The sequence below is a fragment of the Macrobrachium rosenbergii genome, chromosome 22 (assembly GCF_040412425.1).
Source record: "Macrobrachium rosenbergii isolate ZJJX-2024 chromosome 22, ASM4041242v1, whole genome shotgun sequence".
Classification (NCBI taxonomy): domain Eukaryota; kingdom Metazoa; phylum Arthropoda; class Malacostraca; order Decapoda; family Palaemonidae; genus Macrobrachium; species Macrobrachium rosenbergii.
Genome location: NC_089762.1, coordinates 21,502,718 through 21,524,395, shown reverse-complemented (window position 1 = coordinate 21,524,395; position 21,678 = coordinate 21,502,718). Strand labels below are relative to the sequence as shown.

Sequence of the window (21,678 nt, the reverse complement as noted above, 5' to 3'; positions counted from 1 at the left end):
AGCTTTTTTCTCTGGTATATTTAGCAATATCTATACCTAGAAATTCGTGCTTAATAGGAATTTCACCAGCTGACACAGGGACGAGCTCAGAAATATATATATATATATACCTGCTGCTAAAGTTAGCTTATATCTTACGTGCCATTACATAGGTGGATTCTAATCAGGATTGTTGCTTTGAGAGTATTGCAAGTATGGTAATACATTATCCATAAAATGCTGCCTTCCTTTTAGAATTTGTAATAATAATTTACTGTGGTCTTTTCCTCATATATATTTTGTGTGTGTGTGTGTGTGTGTGTATATATATATATATATATATATATATATATATATATATATATATATATATATATATATATATATATATATATATATATATATATATATATATATATATATATATATATATATATATATATATATATACAGTAGTCCTCAGTTATCACCGGGGTTCTGTTCTGAAGGTGTGATGATAACTTAAAATCGCGGCTAAACGAAAATCAGCGATTTTTGGGTTTTTTCGGCGAATTTCAGGACTTAACAGCACCAACAAGCAGAAATCGGCGATTTTCAGCACTGACAATTGCCAATTTTCATTGCTAGACAAGCTCCGTGAAACCAGATTGCCATTAACCGAGCCCGCTGTTAACTGGAGACTGCCTGTGTATATATATCAAAACGACAATCCTGATTAGAATCCATGGTTCCAATGAAATGACAAACAGGAACCAGATATTGTTACCATTATTGTAGGCTAATTTTCTTGGCAAGTGTAAACTACCAGCAATGGAAAATAATTTTTTGGTAAATAGAGACCAACTATTGCATAGCTCAACATTTTCTGTTGCCCGTTTACTTTATCTTGTTACTTTTATCAGCACCAAATTCATATTACCTTCCACCTTCTTGTCTGAAGAACTCTTCTCCAAGTAGCATACTAGTCAAGTAAAAGGCCTTTTGTCTTATTTAATAAAATTACTGCGTTTTAAGCATTAAGCAATAAAATTAGTACTGTAGTAATAAAAAAAACAAACTGACTTGTGAAAAATATTTTGAAAGACATGACTTACCATAGGAGATTAGTACTGTAGTAATAAAAAAAACAGATTGACTTGTGAAAAATATTTTGAAAGACATGACTTACCATAGGAGGATAATTTGTATGATACCCTTGGGCAGCATAGTTACTTTCTGGGGGAGGTGGCGGGGGTGGTTCATTTCCTGAACGAATGATTTCCATGACATTGGTATTTCCAGTCTTGTCTGAATAACCTGGATAAACTGGTTGGGATACCATAGGTCCCTGTGTGTAATAACCCCCAACTGTTTCTTTTGGCTTCTCTGAAGAATATATCTTTGAATCTGTCTGCTTCATACTGCCATCAGTTTGTGCCGAGTAACCAGAACTGTAATAACTAGTAGTGGCATTGTAAGTGCCTGCAGCTCCATCTGTTACTTGTGTATGTTTTGCTGTCTGCTGTGAATAACCAGTGGATGAAACAGGTGGTATATTGGCTGGTGGGGGTTGTGAAGAATATCTAGATGACATACCCTGTGATGAACCTACTCCAGAGGCATAACCACCTCCCGATAACTTGTTAGAATAACTTGACCCCATAACTTCTGTAGCTGTTGTAGACTTTGCTTGCCCAAATGTACTTGAATTTCCAGAGGAATGACCTCTTCCTTGGGAGTACCATGTCCCTGAACTGTTATCTTTTGATGCATTATCATAACTGGGAACAGATGAGTCAGAGCATGAGTAACCTGACTGAGGTGCACTGGATTGTACACTGGATGAAGTGGAGGTAGCACCATCTTTTGCTGATTTTTCATATGTTGACAGAGCAGTTTTAGATCTCAGACTTCTAAACTTTATGTCAATTTCAGTTAATACCTATTTAAAAAAAAAATAAAATGCATTGGATTAATTAACAATCCTGACCTTTTTACCATAGAATTAAAAAATCTACTAAATATTAAATATGTAACACACTTGTGTTTCACAACCTGGCAATATTCAAATGTCTGCATTCAACTTACAAGGTGTTCTTGAATTGGTGAATCCTCTTGCTGCAAGTATAGCAATTCTAATTTGGTATGCACACCCCCAACAAGTGCAAATGCAGAGAGATGAAATATAATCCTATATAAAAATTATTTGCAAAACTGGAATCTGTTGAGAATTTACTTTCATGAATGTTGTCACACTGCCATTAACAGATATAATTGAAGTTTGTTTTGGCTATTTTGGCCATACCAGCATACACAAATCTCTCAATAAAATATGTGCCAAAAATCAAATTTTATATCTTTAAAAAAAATTCTTAACCACATATACCAACAATTTGTAAATTATTCTCTTTTACAGCAATATATGAGGTGTACCAGTACATGTCATGAGAAGCTATTGTCAAAGCTTTGGTCAGCTATCTTGAATCAATTGATGCATGAGTACAGATGTTTCACAATCTCTCCCCATCTGAAACTTTTCAATTAAATGAAATAAACTACAACTAATATATAAATATATATTATATATATATATATATATATATATATATATATATATATATATATATATATATATATATATATATATATATATATATATATATATATATATATATAACAAAGGGAGTGCTGCAAGGCCTTTCAACATTAGTCTTTTACTTAGCAGTCTGCTAAGTAATGGACTAACGTCAAAAGGCCTTGCAGCACTCCAGTGTTTCTCTTTCCTTCGTGGATTTTGTCTTTATTTATATATCCATCATGTTCCATATTTTCGTGATTCAGTTATACATACATATGTATTAACTTTATCACTTACACAATTGTTCTGTGCATTAGTAGAATTACTAAAAAGACCTCATTCAAACTGGATGGTATCTAATGAAGTATTCAGAAAAAGTTACAAGCTTTCTTGGACAAACAGTCCACATTATCGAGTATCTGTACAATGACCAGACGGGTAGTCCAGCTGTATTTATATCTGTGTGCTGGGTACTTTTAATCCTATAATCGTCTAGCTCCTCCTGTGTGACCCCCACCCCCTCGTGACCTTGGCCTTTCTCTGCCCGCTTCTTCCAAATGTTCGTTTTCCATGTGTCCTCTTGAGTTTTTCCTTCGTTTCCTTGCTACTGTGGAGTGTACAATTTTTCTAGATATGCTGTCTTCAAAGCTGTTTCTGGTGTTCCCTGCCACTATGTTGTTATCGCATGTTATGAAGGCATTCTGTACAACTATTCTGGCCATTTTGTTGGTGTTCCTGTACAGAAAACTCATATTTTCCCAGACTATTTTATAGTCATTTTCCCAACAGTGTTTGGCAACTACCAACGCCTGATTATAATGCCTTATGTTCTGCAAGTGTTGTTTGCTTCACTCTTTACATGATTTGCAAGTTTCACCATAGTACCCATCTTCACAGTCTAGACACACTGTCATATATAACCCCCTCTAATCTCTTCCCCCTCTTCCGACTTTTTGTTTCTAACTATTTTATTCCTAATGGTGTTTTTGTAGCTGCCTATCAATTTGAAATTATCTAGCTTCCTATTGATGGGTGTAATAGAGTCGTTGTCTGGGACTGTAATTATTTTCTTCCCTAACAAATGTTCCTCTTCTCTCCTTTCCCTCTCCCCACAATAGTTTTTCATGGCCATGATGTGTGCCCGCTCCAACCAATACTTAGGGTATCCTAACCTCCTAAAACTCTCCCTCAGGTATTCCAGCTTTTCATCTAAGCATTCGGACTGCAAATCCTATAAACCCTAATGGCCACCCTGTCATTAATCCTATTTTTATTGTTTCCTATAACTGGAGAACCTATGTATGTATGAATTGGTGTGTGTCTTCTTCCTGTATACGTTGAATTTTAAATTTTCCCCTTCCCTCTTTACCAAGACATCCAAGAAAGGAATTTCTCCCTCCTTCTCTTCTTCTGTTGTGAAGGGGGGAAAATTTAATATATATATACATATATACATATATATATATATATATATATATATATATATATATATATATATATATATATATATATATATATATATATATATATATATATATATATATATATATATATATATATATATATATATATATATATATATATATATATATATATATATATATATATATATATATATATATATATATATATATATATGTATATATATATATATATATATATGTATATATATATATATATATGTATATATATATATATATATATATATATATATATATATATATATATATATATATATATATATATATATATATATATATTAAATTTTCCCCTTCACAACAGAAGAAGAGGAGGAGAAATTCCTTTCTTGGATGTCCTGGTAAAGAGGAAGGGAAAATTTAAAAATTCAACGATACAGGAAGAAGACACACACCAATTCATACATACATAGGTTCTCCAGTCATATATATATATATATATATATATATATATATATATATATATATATATATATATATATATATATATATATATATATATATATATATAAAAGCATTAAGCTACAAGTGTTGTTTAATATCCAAATCGCTCTACCTTGGAAATAACATACGTCTATATATAAAACCAAAGGGAATTATTGTTGATAAGTAGTTCATCATCTCATGGGCTCAAACCATAGAACACAAGAACTCACGACATTAAGTCGCCTTAGCCTAGACTAAGGTGTCACTGAACATCGCGAGTTCTCATGTTCTATGGTTGGAAACCAGGGAGGACAAACTTCTCATCAACTATAATTCCCCTTCAGTTTATATATATATATATATATATATATATATATATATATATATATATATATATATATATTATATATATATATATATATATATATATATATATATATATATATATATATATATATATATATATATATATATATATATATATATATATATATATATATATATATATATATATATATGTAGAATCTACTGGTCACTTTTACCAGACACATATGTGATTCTAATAGCCACAATGTCCTCTTAACTTCTTGAATTCTTGCTTTTTGGATATGCTTGTAACTACGAAGCCGTAACATCCAAACACAAGAAATTGAAGAGACTGTGATTGGCAGTCGTGGGAGGCGAACCAGCGTCACCATAACCACAGGGAGGTCACGTTCCCGACCTGACCAGTTCAGTAACGTGACTTTCCTGTGGTTATGGTGATGCAGGTTAAATCTCCGTGACTGGCAATCACAGTCTCTTCAATTTCTTGCGTTTGGATGTTACAAGCTTCATAGTTTACAAGCACATCAAAAAAGCGTAAGAATCTTTTCAGTTAAGAGGGCATTGTGGCTATTAGAATTAAATATATATATACACACACATATATATATATTTTCATGATATTGCCTTGTAATGTGTATATCCTCCTATAATTTTGACATATTTACTTTTTTCATGTGTTATGTGTAATGATAATGGTTGTTGAAGTGTCATATTTAGTTTGGCATCAGATCTCAAAAGAACTAATGATTAAGTAACCTAATAGCGTAATTTAGAATTGTTAATACAATTTTAATAGTAACGTAGTTTTGAATAATATCTTTCTTGGTAAAAGCGTAGTATTTGAACACGTGTGTGTGTGTCCCCAGGAAGGGCTTGTTTCATTTCAATTGTCATCAGTTGAGATAAGAGGGAGTGCTTTGTTTTGGGTTAGTGATGACAGGTTTGGGATAACAAATGCGATTCATCCCGTACGGGCTCAAGACGAGTGATTTCATGTTGTTACATGCGTTGGGCGAGTTACATAAGCCACTTGGAGAGAAAGAATATGTGTCTTGATCAATTACGTCATGTTTTGTAAGATTGCGTTCAAAACGTTTTGCTGGGATGACGTAACTTTCTTCTAGAAGCTTCTCCACTGTATCTCACACCCAAAATGCTTTAATGACATCACCTCCCTGCTTCTAGAACTTCCCTTTTGTATCTCGCACCCAAAATGCTTTAATGACATCATGTAATTGTTTCACGTGTTACTGGAATTCTAAAATTTGTTTCATTCTGATTTCTGAGACCATTCGATATGGTTCCCTCTCTCTCTCTCTCGTTCTTAGAAAGAGATTATTTTAACGTAGTGTTTTGTGGTCACATATTAGCATTAACTTTTGAGATCTGAATTTAGCAAAGTTATTTAGTTCGTAACGGCCCCTGGTAAAAAAAGTGTGTATTGTGGTAACGCAGCTGCAGCAAGTGATTTACAGTGGTTTTCACAAATTGTGTAAGGTAATGTGAATTTTACTTATTAATACCATGGTATGATAAGTTAGGAAATTTTGAACAAGTGAAATTTCAATCATTGTTGATAAATCTTATGTGTATTTTTGTGTTTTTCTATTTACAATTTCTTTATATTTTCAAATTTTTTATGTTTGTGATGTAAAATTTATTTACGTAGCATTTTAAATATTTCTTGGTATAATTTAACATTGCATACGTAATTTAACATTGCATAATTGATTTAATACTTCATTTATTTAAGATTTTCTTTTAAATCTTGAGTAATTCTTGATAGTTTAAATTTTGCTTGATTAATTTAAATTCCTGATAAAGTTTTTTGTGAATTAGTTTTGTTTCATAATTTAATTCAAGAATTAATTGAGTGTTGTGTTATTTTCAAGTAATAATAAATTTTTCAGATTGTGAATTCTAATTAATTGTGAATTCTAGTTATAAACTTTGAATTTAAAAAATAAATTTTTGTATTTAACATTATTAGAAAAACAGTGTTTCATTTATTGATCACCAGTGAATAGGATTGATTGTGTGTGCATAAGGCAAAGTGATAAACATGTTTTGTTCTTTAGTTTTGCTAAAGTGAATTAAGACCAGGGAAACAGAGTTTTTTGATGGAGTGATGCCCTTTTACTCTAGAAGATTTCTAGTTTAAATTTTGATACCTCACACATATTCTGATAGACTTAGTTTGATTTTTCTAGTAATAAATAAGTTTTTCTTAAGGGATCACTGTTACCTTTAGAGTACTCAGTCGTAATAATTAATGTTATGAGAGTTCAGGTATCTGGCTGAAGTGAGGTATATTTCTTACTCTTGAGATTAGTTGTGTAGTAACCAGGTACTTGATATGCATTGTGACATTATATATATATATTATATATATATATATATATATATATATATATATATATATATATATATATATATATATATATATATATATATATATTATATACACATACACATACACACACATTTAAATAACAAAATACACTGTATTGCAAAGTATCACACATACCTCAATGAATTTTGTATCCCCACGTTTGTGGTTGAATTCTTTTAAGGATTTCAAAAGGGCTGAAATAACACTGGAGGCCAGGTCCAAATCTTTCTCACTCTTTACAGCACAGGCATCCTAGAACAAAAGGAAAATATATCCACTACATTAAATCAACTTAAACACTTATCACTGCTATTTATCAGAACCAATTCCACATAAATACATTCAAGAGATAAAAAAGCAAACTTGAACAGAATAAAGAAATACACTTACAACCAAATTTATAATATCTATAGCAACACAAAATCTAAACAGGCAGAACTGTAAATGTATTAAAATGTAACTAGAAACTATTTTTCTTAAATATTCTGAGTTCTCCATGAATTTTTTTCTTTGAAAACCCAATCCATATGCTATAAAACTTTTCACATACTGTACTTGAATATAAAAAGGTTTATAATTTAACACCTTCTATCTTTGAACATTATCCCTTAAATGCCAACTGGAAGTATTGTAAGTCGACTAAAATTGTCTGTCGGGTGACGAGCGGACGTACTGTACGTCAACTACAAAAAATTTCAACCTTTGGTCAACTTTGACTCGACCGAAATGGTCGAAAAACACAATTGTAAGCTAAAACTCTTACATTCTAGTAATATTCAATCATTTATCTTCATTTTGCAATAAATTGGAAGTCTCTAGCACAATATTTCGATTTATGGTGAATTTTTTAAAAACTTTTTCCTTACATCCGGGCGGTAACTCGGCTGAAAATTTCGGAAATTCTTTCGTCATTTTGTCGTAATTTTTGCACCATTTTATATTAGCCGTTACATAAAGTTTTATATATGAAAATGTGTGCAGTTTCATGTAAAATACAACAAAGAACAACCCATGGTTGTAGCTTTTATCAGTTTGGAAATATTTTCATATAAATCACGATAAGTGCCAAAATTTCAACCTTCGGTCAACTTTGACTCGACCAAAATGGTAAAAAAACACAATTGTAAGCTAAAACTCTTACATTCTAGTAATATTCAATCATTTAACTTCATTTTGCAACAAATTGGAAGTCTCTAGCACAATATTTCGATTTATGGTGAATTTTTGAAAAAACCTTTTTCCTTACGTCTGCGCGGTAACTCGGCCGAACATCTCAGAAATTCTTTCGTCACTTTGTCGTAATGTTTGCACCGTTTTATATCAGTCATTAGATAAAGTTTTATATATGAAAATGTGCGCAATTTCATGTAGAATACAAAAAACATAACTCATAGTTGTAGCTTTTATCAGTTTTGAAATATTTTCATATAAATCACGATAAATAGAAAAAATTCGACCTTCGGTCAACTTTAACTCGACCGAAATGGTCGAAAAATGCAATTGTAAGCTAAAACACTTACAGTCTAGTAATATTCAATCAATTACCTTCATTTTGTAACAAACAGGAAGTCTCTAGCTCAATATTTCGATTTATGGTGAATTTTAAAAAAACTTTTTTTTACGTCCACGCATTAGGAATTCATGCATCATTTTGTGATAATATTTTCTCTGTGTTGCTTTGATCGTTTTACAATTTGTTATATACCAAAATCATCGCAATTTAGTGTACAATACAAAGAAAAAAATAACTCATTAGCTTTAACCGTTTTGCTCACAGCACGATTTGTATACAATTATATATGAAATTTTTTTCGCGCTGTCACATATTTCAATATTTATATATGATAATGATATTTTTTTAATTTCTGATGGTTGCATACTAAACCTCAGGCAATGTCAAAAAAAGGAGCCTAAAATGAACTCTCAATCTTAAAAACTAAGCGTGCTGTGATTTTTTGAAAAAACTTTTTTTCTGCTTCGGCGCTAACTCCCGAACACCGCCGGCATATGGCAGACACTTTCGTAAATAGAGGCTCGGCGTTTAAGGGTTAATGTACATAAAATTGTGCAAATGTAACATCAATACCATTTCTGCAACCAAATTAGTTGATCATACAAATAAAGTTTACTTAAATGGAAACTTGATTAATTTATGAAAGTTATTGTATGTTATTTCTATAACAAAATTAACAGATAATCCCAGTAAAAGATGTCTTTACCAGTCTCTGTAATAACGATACAGTGGCACCACCCTTTGTGTTCTTGGGTTTTGCAGGAGCTTCCGCAGCTGGAGGTGGAGGTGGTGGAACAGCTGTATTGATGTGGCCAGGAATGGCAAGGGGAGGGTTATTCGCTGATCCAGTACCGTATTGACCAACAGACCTTAAAAAATTATATTATCAATTATACTACAAATGGGAAATTAACCAGTCAACAAAGGCCTTGCTTTATAATTTTAGTAAAAAATCCCTATTTTAAGATATCAAATGATACTGAGGAAAGGTTAAGTAGTGCGCCAGTCTTGGTCCTAAAAAAAACATCAAACTTCACCAGAATGCAATGAAAGCAAGCAAAAGTAATTATGTGAAAACATGTGACAACTTGGATTCCAGGTAAAAATCTGCACCATGATATATAAATAGCACAAAAATTGGACAGTACCATGAATTCAAGCAATGTTTCCAGCGAGAATTCAATTTTTTCCGATTAAAAAAAATCTAAACTACATTTTTCTTACTTATTAGGGGTCAAATCAACAATTAATCACAAAATTTCAACATTTATTCATAATAATGTTTTTTAAAAAAGAGTACTAAAAAGTCCTCTCAGGCGCATGACCGCTTGGAGACAAAATGTCATTTTCTAAAGAAAACTGAATATTTCTTTTTTTGAAAAAAAAAAAAAAAAAAAAAAAAAAAAAAAAAAAAAAAAAAGAGGAAAATCAAGTGGTTGACATAAAAAATTAAAGAAATATTCTTTCTGTGTTCGTAACTGCCAAAAAATACATAATGGCACTGAACCCCCCCACCCCGCCAAAAAAAATTCTTGTTAGGCTATTCCTTTATTTGGTATGAAAATCAAGGAAACAGTTCCTCTTAGCATCACAGCACAAGTGTACTTCACTACTTTCCCCTTACACCCCAGGCAGTTTACATGTCCCTTGGTCAAGTCTTATATCTTTATCAGGAATTTTCTTAGTTGCTTTACCTTTTTTTCTTCTTGGCAAAAGTAGTTGCTACAGAACCTGAAGGCCTTCCTCCTTTTTTTGTTATGTCCTTTCCACTATACATCAGGGATTTGGAAAATCTGATCTTGAACTCACAGTGTGTGTTCTGTGTACTGTTAGGAACTAATTCAATTGCCAAGCATCTGTACAATAGCCAACATTGTACTACAGTCGTATCTATCAAGTGAAAAATTTATCAATGACAGTATGTCTTTGCTCTAAAGGCCATCCTATAGTAAGAAATTAATTGGTCATGCAAATCCACGCGTCCCGTGTTTTTGTTGTAATCTGTGACCATAAAGGGTCTTGGAACCTCAACAGTATCTTTGATCTTCTTGTCATATCTATACTCCATCGGCTCCTTCATGGCGAAAAGGGCAGGGCATGGGAGGTGGCCGGCGCTGCCACATCAAATATTCCCACTCACGTTGTATGGTATATGAAGGCAGCATAAGTTATACAACACAAATATAATTGATTGCTAATCAATTTTTGCCAATTATTAAAGGCCCTTGTAATTTTCTAGCATTTAACAACAATAAAACAACACGTTTATTCTTAAACGTGACAAAAAAATTTCCAGCGCTGCCAGTTCCTCTCTCACATGTTAAGCTGACCTCAGGGCATAAAGATGTCAAACAGCTCGTGCCTCCACAAGGGAAGCTCTGTCAAAACACTCACTGACAGTGACTGACTCATTAAGGAGTCTGTCGCCTTACGAACAACATGGAAGGAAGTCCTTGTTCCCGCATTAATCTTCATCCACAGGCTCGAGAAATCGTTCATAGGGTCGTTAATTACTTTTCTAAAGAAAAGGCAAACCGTGGACCCATTGTGGATATCAGAAAAACACTGCAACGCGCCTCAGAAGCAACAATGATACCGGAGAGAATAATCAGCAGGATTTGCAAAGATATGGAAGAGAGATGCGGCACAGCAATTTTCCTGGAACAGGAGAAGCATCAACCGAGAACCGTGACAGATGTCAAAATCGACAAGAGCGTTTTATGTAGAACTGTTTTAGACTTTTATGTAAGGAAGGAAGTACCAACGCTTGATTTAATCAAAGACGCGTTAAAACACAATAGATATTTTTATCGGGTATGGGCATTCATGCAAAGGTATCTTGTATGTTATAACGATAAAAACATACAAAAACAAAGAAAAAAAAAACAATGAAATATTCTGAGTAAATGGCAAAGCTGGAGCTAAGTCTGTAAGGAAAAGAAGATATATGAATAGAAAAATGTTATGAATACTCTAACTGGAAAGAAACGAAGGACCATATTATGAATAGATTATAAATTAAATAGCTGCCGATAATCTTATTTGTGTAACCTATGTATATTTATGCTAGCTCTCTTATCTGTCTACAAGATGTAAGTAGCAACCCTTTTCAAATGTCAATTGCTTTCTCTCTCTCTCTCTCTCTCTCTCTCTCTCTCTCTCTCTCTCTCTCTCTCTCTCTCTCTAATATCTCTCTCTATATATATATATATATATATATATATATATATATATATATATATATATATATATATATATATATATATATATATATATATATATATATATATATATATGGAGTATATGTATATAGACACATACTGTATATATACACAGTAAATTGACACAAAACAAGTAAATTAAAAGTGCGGAAGTCCAGTAGCGTGAGATAATCACAAGGAAGGTCCAAAAAGAGATTCAATTAGACTTATATGAAAAACAGAGACCTGGAAGAATGGAAATATTTTCGGAGTGTTGAGGCAACAGGGAACACCCAGAAGTATACTGCTCTCAGGAGACATTAACAAACGCCAAGGAGTTTAAACCTCTTTGACAGAAGCATGGATTAAAAGGGGTAAATGGGAAGGGTAGGCCTTTAAAAACTCGAGAGAAGTACATTTGGCAACGTAGGGAACAACGCCTAAATCGCCATGAAGGAGCCGATAGGGTTTAGCACACTTTATGTACTGGCCATGATGTTGAAAAAGATGACATTAAGCATACTGACTTTGTGTCTAACCACTTTACAGCTGAAATGGTAGTGTCTCCACTATTAACATCCCATTTGTCATAAGAACCCCAACCTTTTGTTGAGCTGTTTATCTGACTCGAATGCTAAACCTGGTAATCTTCTTTGCTGCACTGTGCCACAGAACCATATCCCCCTAGAAGCAAGATGTTCAATGAGAGGTAGTGAAGTAAACCAATTGTCAAATTACAATTTGTGGTTCTTCATGCAAAGTATACTTTCAGCAAGATGAAGAACTGAATTTGAACTTGCTTTGAGGTCCGGAACATCAGGCTTGTTCACAGGTTCTATCAGCTAAAATGAATACTTTATACCCCCATTTATGTGGTTTTTTTGGATTATACTGCTTCATTGATGAACATCCTTTGAAGGGGACCACATGCTCATCTACACAGAGATTTTCTGTCATAGGTATCCTCTGAAATTCTGCTCTCAGATGATCAACAAAGTGGTCTAACTTTGAATAATTTGTCAGTGTTGTCATTAGTTGTATTGTCAACAAGATGTAAGTTTGCTTTGATTTGCTCCCACCTATCCCTACTCATTCTGAAGCCACTGGGTCATCCATCCCTGACTAGTGAAGCCTGGTATTGGGAATTTTACTTATTGGCATATACAGACAGGTTCCTAGCCACTGTTTTAGCCCTTCTTGACTCAACTCTAAAGGTTTATTTGCATATTTTGAATAGAGTAAAGGTTGCACTGTTCTACAATCAATTCTAAAAAATATTCTATCAATCTTAAAATATTCTATCTAGCAAATTATATAAAAGTAAAATAAGCAAGAGGTAACAGGGGTCAAAGTAAACAAAAAAAAAGTTAGATTAGGTTAGGCCTGGTTAGGTTAGTGTAGGCTTGGTTAGGTTAGTGTAGGCTTGGTTCAAGGTTGGTTTAGTTTGTTAGTTTAGTTTAGCTTAGATAACTTAGGCTAAGCTAGGTTACATTAGGTTAGGTTAGGGGAAGTTTGGCTTAGCTAGGCTTCTTTAGGCTAGGCTAGGCTAGGCTAGGTTTGGTTAGGTTAGGTTAGACTACGCTACCATATCTTCCATTTACAATTTTCATATAATACCCTAGAGCAAATAAAAGAAACAAAAACAATAAAAAATGCACTGTTTTAATATGTATCCTCATAAATATCTGGTACTATGACGAAGAGGACAAATCAGTCCCCTTATAAAAAGTCACAGGTATGCCTGACAGGCCAAAAAAGTCATTTTTAAAAAGTTCACATAGTCTTGTATATATGTGATATGTAACTTTTCAAAACATATATATACTCTCTAAATGATCCTATGTGTACACAAATTTATTTGAGTTTATATCTTATCTGGTTTAGGTTCCATTCTTCTCAGAAATTCAGGTTTGATGAAGTGTCAGTAATGTTCAGTCACTTCTTAAAGTTCTCTGCTACACTGCCATCTGGCGTCTGCTTTGAGTAAACAAACTTTTGCCATGGAGAGCATAAAGAGGACAGAAATGTCCAGTCAGGTACACAACATCCTAGACTAAAAATTAACAGTTTTATGACCATAGAATCAAAAGAGGACTAAAATGTCCTTTTAGGCAGTAAAGGGTTAAACATGACTCAGTAACTTTGGGTCGATTTTAAATGTCTGACCTGACAATGAAAACACACATTTGAAGAGGGACTTGGTGATAACTATAGGGCTCCTGAAAATAATTCTAACAATTTTACCTGGAGGCCTACTACAAAAACATATATGACTTTCTAAAAACCTATGCAGATTTCCATTACTGCAGAAATTTTTCATCAGAATGCAAGTAGAAGGCAAAAAACACGATGTATTTATAAAATCCCAATATCTCTCTTTATCCTCCTCAAGAAATGGTGGATGGGTCTTATATGGATAAGAAATAGGCCCTTTGAATCAAACATCAAAGCAGAAATAGGAAAAAGGGCACTGGTGTGGTCTTGACTACTGGTGGTCTCAGCTTCAGTAACGAAAGTCAGTAATATAGGAAAAACCCACACAAGACCAACCTCTGATATGAGTAACTCTGCCTAACAGTTACTCATATCATTTGCCAAAAGGACAATTTTTCAAGCAGTTCACAGGGAACCCTGAAAAGACTACAAAGAACGTCAGTGCCTCAGAGTTCTAACCCTCACAAGAAGTTTGCACTGTGAACTTTGATTGGAGATACAGATGCAGCTGGAGGAAGACATCTATAATTACTGGAACAGAGGCAAAAACTATACTCTATTCTACTTTGCCTGGTAAATTTTGATCAAGGTTTGGCACAAATATATGATGGCTGTAGCAATGACCTCTGAGACCTTACTTGATAATGTTCACACATGAAGATGCAGGCTTTCTGAATTGCTGTGGAACCTGAGGAAATGCAGCTGCTTCAGGAATCTCCTCCAAGGTGGAGGTTGTGGGATTGTCCACTTGATTCTGAGGATGATCAGTAAACCCATCTTGCTGCAGTCAAAGTAGTGCAGTCAACTTCACATTCATGGACTTGGAGGCTCTGACCTTGGCTAACACCTGCCTTACTAGGGTGAATGGAGGGAAGGCATAAACATCTAAGATATCCCGTGATGTGTTGCATGACATACAGTTTCCAGTCCCCTTCGACCAGCTGTGTTGAGCTATTAAGTGCTGTTTTGGCTTAATGTGAACAAGTCCACTAGAAGCATGCCCTGTAACCTCTATGGAGCTTGATAGACTCCTGATTCCAGTAATCATGTAAATGGTATTAACTACATCCCTCTGCTAAGGCTGTTTGTGATGCTGTCCCTTGCTGATAAAACCCTAGCAAAACTTTTGACACTGTTGACCTACTTTCACAGAGATATCCACCTTTGGATGACAGAGAGGTTTGAATTTTCTTTCTCTTTAGCTCTTGAGATAGGCCTACCATGGTTGAAGTTGTCTGTCATTACACTGACTGATGCTGTGCTACTTCCTATCTACTTCAGACCAGATTCCTATAGCCCTCTGAGTGAGGTGTGCCCCTCAATGGGCCAATGGCCAAACACTTTTGTAACAAGGGGGAACTTCTAGAGCCTGTGAAACCAAAGGGTTGCCTACTTCCAGGTAGCCTGCAATCCATCAACACCTCCTCTAGGATACAACAGATTGAGCATTTGGGAGGGCCAGAGCAGACAAACATTAAATTTCACAAAAAAAAAAAAAGGCACAGGATCAATACAAATATTTAAAGTACGTATGCACTTAAACAAGGAAATTAATAAATTTCATATACAAAGCGCAACATAATATGACAAGATAGTTACATGAAGCCAGCTGGACAAAACTTGTCAGAAACAGTACAGGTAGTTTTTAATTTATCTTTATGTAGAAAAAGATAAAAGAAAGAATTAAATGATGTATCAAAACTAACAAATATGAAGAAGAATTTTCCAAACTACTGAACCAAAATTCAGAGATTCATGTAGCTGTGTTGCCATATAAATACCAAAAATGAGGCGGCTAGTTTTTAAAGGTATTCATGTGCGTACAGTTCTGAACAGTCGTTCTTAACGCCTGTCTACAAGATGTAAGAATGTGCCTGGGAAATTCAGACCACAAATGAGGGCTCTATACAATTAATGGGTATTTGATGACATAAACACATTTGAAAGACAGCCAATTCTCTGAAGAGGTATAGTACTGTATTTGTAAAGAAAATAACAAAATTACACACTGAAAATGGTAGTTAGAAAAAATGAAGTTGGGTACAATGCAGATATGGGGAGTGCTGTTAAATGAGAGATTATTGTACTGTAAAAGCACTGTGAGTTCATTTGGATAGTCTGGTATCAGTAAAAGGATAACTTAGGCTTAACCAGACAATTCTCTTTTGATGAACATTTCCTGCCCATAGGGCCACTGCAGACAAACAAGTTATTGAGAGTTTTTAGTGAATGCTGAAGATTTTTACAAATTTTTGTCTCTCTGTGGTTCAAAGTATACAAACTAAAATATCTTTTTGAATTTAAAACACTGTACTTGAACTAAGAACTGCTTGGAAATCTGGCTAAAATAAACAGGAAACTATTACATACCTATCAACAGATCCTGAGCTATAAGGGGGTGGCTGCTTATATAACTGGTTGTTATATCCATATCCACCTAATTTAAAGAAAGAAAAGAGAGCATGCATGATTATTATTGGACACCTCCAATCCTGTCTGAAAAATATACTGCTATAATATTGTTCATGACAATTTTTTCCGAATGAAAATCTTAGATACTGTGCACATAACAAAATTTACTTCTTTTAACAAAAAAAATTTTAATTTTATTTTAACTTTATAAGTACACTTCTAAGATCACACACGTCAACAATAGTATCTATAGATTTACCCTGAAACATCCTAGGCTAACACAATGAGATCAATAGGACAAAGAAAGGGACAAAAATGTAAGATAGAGAGAGAAGAAATATACAAGTCAGTGCATAAAATGAAATACTGTAATAAATTTCATCAGGTTTTGGCCATGCAAAATCATGTCAGTTTCTATACTGTGAGTTACTATTAACCATGTTTTCATTTAGCAATTATTCTTAAGATTGGTCAGTGTAGTATTTCAGTGACTTTTAAAGCCAAATAATTGTTTTTTACTGCAGTATCTAAAAAAAATTAAAAATCCAGATTAGCTGAAATTAGCCAATTACAAAAATGTTTACAATTTGCAAAATAAGGTCACAAAAGATATAAACTACATTTGCTGGGATAAAGGGTAAACCCCAATTTTGGGAAGAATATTCTTGAAAAAAAAAAAAATACCATACATTTCCCTCATCACAGTCCTTCCTTACACATCATTTTAAAGCTTCTTACCTACTTATATTCAAACATTATTGTAAAGGAGAAAAAATGGGAAAACCTTTTAGCCATGATAAGGGGTCTGTCCTTCACAAAATAACTAAGCATAGAGTTAACAAGATGTAACATCATTAACAATTCAACCTTTCCTTGCATGTCTTCACCTCCCAGCCACTTGTGAGCATGCTAATGTCTCCAGAAAACTTTTGGGTCATGAATTCAAGTTTTCACAGATGTATTGTACTAAATAAGATGCCAAAGCCAAGAGAATCACTGATCACTGTACTAGACAATCATATGGGCTGAAATAAAGATGCTGGTATCCTCCAACAAAGTGAGCAGATCCTCTACATGCTTTAACAAACTGTAGCTTCTTGAAAATGTTTGTATGTATTCATGTTAGTACAGAAGTAGTTGATATAATACCACTTGATGCATTTATGACATGCACTAAATATTTATAGTCTCCTTAATATTTCCAATCTATAGGATTTGTCTGTGGCTCTTGAGGGCATAGTAGTGTATAAAAGAGTTGACAGGTTTAATTCCTGTAGAGTAATAAATGTGTGAAGAAATATCAAAACAGACTTACACTGCAAATCTGTATACACTATAGTACAATGTGTTTTAGGAACATGTAACTTGCCATATCATCTTTACCTTTGTTTACAATTTATCAATTGTGCAAGTTGTTGTCTGAAATCTAAACATGTTATGTTTCAAAAGTTTTTACTTTTACTTGATTTGTGTATATTTCAATGATACACAGACTAATGTGAACATACATTTAATATGTTAAGAATGACTAAACTTGTGGTTTCCTTTACATATCTAGCCTAGCCTGGCATTCAAGACGGCAAACAGATCCAACAAGTTTCCAGTTCACCTGCTAAAGGGCCTTGCAGATGTACAGATGAAAGAACCACTCAAAAGAAAGGATCCAACATCTCATGTCAATGGCATCCAATACTACATTGTGAACTACTAGAATGATCAAATCTCTCCTTGACTGTAAGAATAAGTGACAGCAATACAGTATGTAATGTAGTTGGACATGACCCCAGTGCAGTGGCCCAAAATGGTAGTAGCAAATGTTTGAAAGCTGAGGAAATAGCTCCAAACCCTGTGATATTGATGCTTCACTTGCTCCTGAGGTGACTATACACCCTTCACCTACATTTCTTTAAGAACTTCCAACACCAAAGGCATTCTCTGGTGAGATTTGGGTATTTCCAAAACCTTACATTACACTTGGTTTCTATGAAATTGTTTGGATATCTCCTCTCTTAGCTGTCTAACCTCTTCCTAGTTCCATCTTCAATTATTGAAGAACGAAAACCCTTCATGTGTGAACCCTATGAGAGTCTTATATATCAAAGTGATAAGAAGACAATAACAGTGATAAGGTTTGACCATCATAGGTAACAATTTCCTTTCTTCTGTCAAACCTTATATCATTATCATCAAAACATGCTTGATAATGGCTATTGCAATAAACTTCATAAGCTTTAATGGAGTCCTATTAACAAGAACATCTGCTGGAGCTTCTTCAATGAATTCTAAGAATGTTGTGATGCACTTAGCTCAAAGCCATTCCACCATTGATCTACTCTCTTACCATCTTGTTTCAGTCATATGAAGAATGATTAATTCTTTTTCTTATGCATCATCTTTTGCCATGCTTCTTCTCTAATGTTGAGTGGGATTCCATGAGTTTTAACTGTCCATGTCTTGTTTCTGATAACAAAATAAAACAGATGGGAATGGAAAACTCAACCTTTCCTGAAGATCTTCACTTTTACCTGAGTGGACTTTTCTGGCATGCAAAAAATGCCAGAATCATGCTCCTCCTCATCAAATAAATGCCATGTCCAGATCTACTGTGTCTACCACCTAAATGACTTCCCATTTCTCCTGAAACTAGAATCATAGTTTGTATCAACTCTCAGCCTGACAGGGAGAAACTGGCAGGAAGAAATTGTCACAGCATCTCACTTTCCAGTTTCAGGGGGAGAACACTTAACCCTTAAACGCCGACTGGACGTATCATACGTCGACTAAAATTGTCTGTTGGGTGCCGAGTGGACGTACCGTACATCGACTACAAAAAATTTCAACCTTCGGTCAACTCTGACGCGACCGAAATGATCGAAAAACACAATTGTAAGCTAAAACTCTTACATTCTAGTAATATTCAATCATTTACCTTCATTTTGCAACAATTGGAAGTCTCTAGCATAATATTTCGATTTATGGTGAATTTTTTTTTTTAAATTTTTCCTTACGCCAGCGCGGTAACTCGGCCGAAAATTTCAGATATTCTTTCGTCATTTTGTCGTAAGTTTTGCACTGTTTTATATTAGCCATTACATAAAGTTTTATATATGAAAATGTGCGCAATTTCATGTAAAATACAGCAACATACAACCCATGGTTGTAGCTTTTATCAGTTTGGAAATATTTTCATATAAACCACGATAACTGCCAAAATTTCAACCTTCGGTCAACTTTGACTCGACCGAAATGGTCAGAAAATGCAATTGTAAGCTAAAACTCTTACATTCTAGTAATATTCAATCATTTATCTTCATTTTGCAACAAATTGGAAGTCTCTAGCACAATATTTCGATTTATGGCGAATTTTTGAAAAAACTTTTTCCTTACGTCCGCCAGAAATTCTTTAGTCATGTTGTCGTAATGTTTGCACCGTTTTATATTAGTCATTACATAAAGTTTTATATATGGAAATGTGTGCAATTTCATGTAGAATACAACAGAAAATAACTCATGGTTGTAGCTTTTATCAGTTTTGAAATATTTTCATATAAATCACGATAACTGCCAAAATTTCAACCTTGGTCAACTTTAACTCGACCGAAATGGTAAAAACGCAATTATAAGCTAAAACTCTTACATTCTAGTAATATTCAATCATGTACCTTCATTTTGCAACAAACTGGAAGTCTCTAGCACAATATTTCGATTTATGGTGAATTTCTGAAAAATTCTTTTTCTTACGTCTCTGCGCGGTAACTCGGCGAACATCTCAGAAATTCTTTCACACGTTGTCGTAATGTTTGCATCGTTTTACATTAGTCGTTACATAAACTTTTATATATGAAAATGTGCGCAATTTCATGTAGAATACAACAGAAAATAGCTCATGGTTGTAGCTTTTATCAGTTTTGAAATATTTTCATATAAATCACGATAACTGCCAAAATTTCAACCTTGGTCAACTTTAACTCGACCGAAATGGTAAAAAAACGCAATTATAAGCTAAAACTCTTACATTCTAGTAATATTCAATCATGTACCTTCATTTTGCAACAAACTGGAAGTCTCTAGCACAATATTTCGATTTATGGTGAATTTCTGAAAAAATTCTTTTTCCTTACGTCTGCGTGGTAACTCGGCGAACATCTCAGAAATTCTTTAAATCACGTTGTCGTAATGTTTGCATCGTTTTACATTAGTCGTTACATAAACTTTTATATATGAAAATGTGCGCAATTTCATGTACAATACAACAGAAAATAACTCATGGTTGTAGCTTTTATCAGTTTTGAAATATTTTCATATAAATCACGATAAATAGAAAACATTCTACTTTCGGTCAACTTTAACTCGACCGAAATGGTCGAAAAATGCAATTGTAAGCTAAAACACTTACAGTCTAATAATATTCAATCAATTAGCTTCATTTTTCAACAAACGGGAAGTCTCTAGCACAATATTTCGATTTACGGTGAATTTTTGAAAAACACATTTTTTTACGTCCGCTCGTTACGAATTCATGCATCATTTTGTGATAATATTTTCTCTGTGTTGCTTTGATCGTTTTACAATTTGTTATATACCAAAATCATTGCAATTTAGTGTACAATACAAAGAAAAAAAAATAACCCGTTAGCTTTAACCGTTTTGCTCATAGCGCGATTTGTATAAAATTATATATGAACATTTTTTTTGCGCTATCATATATGTCAATATTTATATATGATGATGATTTTTTTTTCATTTCTGATGGTTGCATACTAAACTTCAGGCAATGACAAAAAAAGGAACCAAAAATGAACTTTTAATCTTAAAAACTAAGCGTGCTTTGATTTTTTTAAAAAAACTTTTTTTCCGCTTCGGCGCTAACTCCCGAACGCCGCCGGCATACGGGAGACGTTTTTGTAAATAGAGGCTCGGCGTTTAAGGGTTAACATGGATACAGATTACATATAAACCTCTATGATCATCAAGTACTAGTCCTTGGATTTCCTTGTAACTTTTTATGACCACCCTTTCAGTAACTGTAACACCATCAACCATCTTGGAATGGAGGGTGTTAGGTACCAAACCAACTGAACCCAGGACAGTTTCCCAAGACAAAGGTCCTCTTGCCATTATGGAGAAAGGATCACAGGAACCCAAAAAGCAGAAATCTGTATTGCTGATTTATCCAACTC

The 21,678-nt window shown here is 33.7% G+C and overlaps 1 protein-coding gene and 1 pseudogene across 6 annotated transcripts in view; both read right to left on the bottom strand.

Annotated features, from left to right (window-relative positions):
• Positions 1–21,678, bottom strand: part of LOC136850627 (uncharacterized protein DDB_G0284459-like) — a 370,523-nt gene that overhangs the window by 24,434 nt on the left and 324,411 nt on the right. For all 6 annotated transcript variants that reach the window (XM_067124330.1, XM_067124327.1, XM_067124329.1 and 3 more), the window contains 4 exons: positions 16,457–16,523; positions 9,379–9,541; positions 7,295–7,411; positions 1,148–1,900 (listed from right to left, as the gene is read on the bottom strand). In XM_067124330.1, the coding sequence (XP_066980431.1) occupies positions 1,148–1,900; positions 7,295–7,411; positions 9,379–9,541; positions 16,457–16,523 (1,100 nt within the window). The remainder of the gene's footprint in view (positions 1–1,147; positions 1,901–7,294; positions 7,412–9,378; positions 9,542–16,456; positions 16,524–21,678) is intronic.
• Positions 12,047–15,309, bottom strand: LOC136850328 (piggyBac transposable element-derived protein 3-like; annotated as a pseudogene).